This window comes from Oratosquilla oratoria, chromosome 12 (genome assembly GCF_046742065.1).
Source record: "Oratosquilla oratoria isolate Oo_2021 chromosome 12, ASM4674206v1, whole genome shotgun sequence".
NCBI classification, from domain to species: Eukaryota; Metazoa; Arthropoda; class Malacostraca; order Stomatopoda; family Squillidae; genus Oratosquilla; species Oratosquilla oratoria.
This window is the reverse complement of record NC_134788.1, coordinates 17323961-17327953: the sequence shown is the minus strand read 5'-3', so window position 1 is coordinate 17327953 and position 3993 is coordinate 17323961. Positions and strand designations below refer to the sequence as shown.

The 3993-nt window shown below is 40.8% G+C and overlaps 1 protein-coding gene across 1 annotated transcript in view; it reads right to left on the bottom strand.

Moving 5' to 3' along the window:
* The window catches only part of LOC143030240 (uncharacterized), a 1604-nt gene extending 785 nt beyond the window's left edge, over nt 1-819 (bottom strand). Inside the window, exons 1-2 of the mRNA XM_076193398.1 lie at nt 625-819; nt 1-508 (exon numbers count right to left, since the gene is read on the bottom strand). The exon at nt 1-508 is cut by the window's left edge and continues 77 nt beyond it. Coding sequence (XP_076049513.1) covers nt 1-508; nt 625-819 — 703 coding nt within the window. The remainder of the gene's footprint in view (nt 509-624) is intronic.
* Nucleotides 820-3993: the final 3174 nt, after the last annotated feature.

Genomic DNA, 3993 nt, shown 5'->3' with positions numbered 1-3993 from the left:
ATAGGAGCTTTGTGTGCCAAACGGTGTCAAAAGCCTTGGAGATGTCCAGGAAACAAGTGTGAAGAATTCTTCTCTGCCTTCGGGCTCTCCGGATGTGTTCGGCGAGCTTCACGACGTGATCCGTTACGCTTCTACCCCTCCTGAACCCTGCTTGAAGCTTCGGGAGGCACTTGTTCGAGTCCACATGGTGGCTTAGGCGGTTCAGGATGATACGTTCGTAGACCTTTCCGACGTGGGAGGTGAGGGCCACGGGCCGGTGGTTTTCCACCAGGTTCCTCTGTTTTCCCGCCTTGGGAATGGGGACCACAATTGCATGTTTCCATGCCAGTGGTACCAAGCCTTCTCTCCAGCATTTGTTGTAGATCGCCAACAAGGATTGCTGGAGGGCGGGAGGGAGGTGTCGCAGAAGTGGGTACGCAATTTGGTCTGCACCTGGGGATTTCTTGGTGGCCTTAATGGCCCTGAGAGCCCACTTCAGCTCGAAGAGCGAGAGGTCCGTGTGCTCCCCCTTGGGGGGGGGGAGAGGTCCACAAGGTCATCATGGGCTGCCCGGAAGTTGCGCTTCTCAGCGGGGAGGCTAGCTGAGGAGCTCGCGCTGGCAAAGTGGTGGAGGAGCCCCTCTGCCTTATCCTCGGCTGTGCGCAACACCCTCCCATCGGGAGCCTTGAGGTCATCATCGGGGGGGCTGTAGTGACTCTTAATTTCCTTGAACCTCTTCCATGCTTCGGTGAGGTCCAGCTTGTCCTTCTTGACGTTTTTCCAGTAGTCCAGTTTTGCTTGAGCAATGGTCTTCTTGCACAGAGCTTTGGTCTGTTTCATTGCGATATGGGCGGACTCCGAGCCCTCCCTCCTGTACCGCTGATAGGCCAGTTTTTTCTTTTCAACAGCCTCCTTGCAGTTCTCCGTCCACCATGGATGGCCGCGTCTTCCGTGCTTACCGCCAGTCACTGGGATGGCTAGGCGGGCCGCCTCGAGCACAATGTCCCGTGAAGAGGGTGTTTAATTCCTCTATCGGGCGGGTGAGCTTGAGTTTGAGATGGGCGTCGGCTAGGTGGGCTTGAAAGGTCGTCCAGTCCGCTTTTCCCAGGTTGAAAGTTGCTTGAGATGGCGGGGGGTGGGTAGTGGGGGTGAGGTGTAAGGTGACGGTGATGGGGAGGTGGTCGGAGGACAAAGGGTCGTCCTGGACCGCCCATTCCGTAATCCCCGCAATGTTTGGGGATGCGAAAGAGAGATCTAAGGCTGAGGTACCATGTTCTGGGCAGTCAGGTAGCCTAGTGTGTCTCCCATCGTTAAGAAGGACGATGTCAGCCGCGTCTAGTTGGGAGCATAATTCTGGTGAGGAGCGTGGGTATCCGTCCTCCCAAAGGGCGTCCCTTCTGTTGAAGGCACCTACCAAGATCCAATTGTCCGGGAGGGTTCCCAGCCACTCGAATTTAAGCGACGTGGTTGGGTTGTAAAAGTTGAGTATGTGTACGTCACAAATAATGTTGATTTTATTAATTATTTGAATAATCTAGAAATCTGTTATGATTTTAAACTAGTTAGTTTTGATATAACTTCGCTCTTCACCCGTGTCCCCGTAATTGACTTATTGGTATATCTTGAAGAAGAATTATTATCAAAACATGACTTGCCACTTCCAGCTAAAACCATAATTGAACTTATTAAGTTGTGTATTGTAAATTGTAAATTTGTTTTTAATGGTGAATTCTATGTACAAAAATTTGGTATGGCAATGGGAAATCCTCTGTCCCCAGTACTTAGTAACTTGTACATGGAATTCTTTGAGATGAAACTACTACCTAGGATTCTTCCCCAACAAGTTGTTTGGAAAAGATATGTTGATGATATCTTGTGTCTTTGGCCAGTTAATCGTAACTTAGATTTATTTCTTGAAAAACTAAATGGTATGGTCCCTTCAATCAAATTTACTTTTGAAATAGAAATAGAGAATAAGTTGCCATTTTTGGATATTTTAATTCATCGAAATGGTAAACAATTTAAATATGACGTTTATAGAAAACCTACTAATGTCGCATCATATGTCCACTTTTACTCGGCTCATCATCAGAAGACAAAACTTTCTGTCTTTAGTTCTATGTTCCTTAGAGCTTACAGGATATGTAGCCTGGAATTTTTGGATGATGAGCTGAGGAAGATATATAGCATAGCTTCTGAATTAAAATATCCAAAGCACTTAGTAAACACTTCTCATAAAATGGCTTACAAAACTTTCCATAACACCTCACACGTAAGAAAAGTATTTGACAAAAAGAACCTTTTGGTTCTTCCTTACAGTGAGAAATTAATTGGTCTGCCTAATATTCTCAAACAATTCAACATCAACTTGGTTTTCAAAAATAATACTATAAAAAGTAAGCTCATTAAAAATTCACCTGAAGCAAACGAGGGTTGTGTTTACTCTATTCCATGCCTTAAATGTAACAAATTTTATATCGGCCAAACTGGTAAAGACTTAAAAACTAGGATAAATCAGCATAAATATAGTGTAAGGAGTGGGCAAAGTTCCAGTGGCCTTTTTGTCCATGAAAGAGACCACAATCATCCTATTGACTGGGATAATTCGAATGTAGTAATTTCTTGTAGATCCTTATTAGAAAGAAACATCATCGAATCCAGTCATATTAAACAAACCTTTGACCATAATATCAATTTAAGTTTAGGATTATTTAAACTTGATGATTTTGTTATTGATAAAATTGTAAGAACTTCTCCAAGTGCTACTAAGCGGGGGTGACGTAACGTCATAGACCAAACGTCCGTATATGTAAACATCGGCTCTACCTGATTGTGAAGCATCTTGTGTGTACATCCCCTGTTCCTAGCTTGTCTTTTACTTTATGTATATATCCACCTTTGTCTCTGTAACTGTGTATTCCTTGATAATGTCTTAAATAGACGAAAACGTTCGGACTAAGCTCCTTATTTCCCAGTGGTTTTTTCTGCATATATTATATATATATATATATATATATATATATATATGTATATATATATATATATATATATATATGTATGTATGTATATATATATATATATATGTATGTATATATATATATATACATATATATATATATATATATATGTATATATATATATACATATATATACATATATGTATGTATATATATGTATAATGTATATGTGTGCATGGGATTATAACGCGATACAATACCATTTGTTTATTGATTTCAAGCAGGCGTACGACAGTATATACAGACAGAGTATATGGAGCATACTAAAGGAATTTGGAATACCGGACAAGATAATACGTTTAATAAAAGTCTGTCTTACAAACACAAAATCAGTAGTAAGGGTTGATGGAAGATATTCGGAATGTTTCGAAATCGAGAATGGCTTGAGGCAAGGATGTGTATTATCTTGTATGCTGTTTAACTTGGTGATGGAGAAAATAACTAGGACAATGATGAATAGAGAGGGAGAATCTGAACTGGACAACATTAAGGTCAATAGTCTAACATACGCTGATGATGTGGACCTAATTGCCGAGAGTAGAGATGATTTGAAAGATTTAATCACCCCGCTAAGAGAGACAGCAGAGAGAGTTGGGCTGCAAATAAATTTCGATAAAACTAAACTAATGTGTATGAGCAGAGAGGAGAGGAACGTAGAAGATGTGGTTTTCGATGACAAGAGAATAGAGGAGGTAGAGAGTTTCAGATATCTAGGTGCAACAGTAAGAAATAGAAACGAGATGAAGACAGAAATGAATATAAGAATCGCTTCAGCAAACAGATGTTATTTTAGCCTTATACCAATATTAAAGAAGAATCATATATCAAGAAATACAAAATTAAGAATGTACAATATAATCCTACGACCTATAGTTTTATATGCCAGTGAGACATGGAGCTTAACAAAACAAATGAAACAAAGACTACTGGTGTTTGAGAATACAATATAGAGGCGAATCACTGGACCCGTTTTTGATGAAAATTACAATAGGTGGAG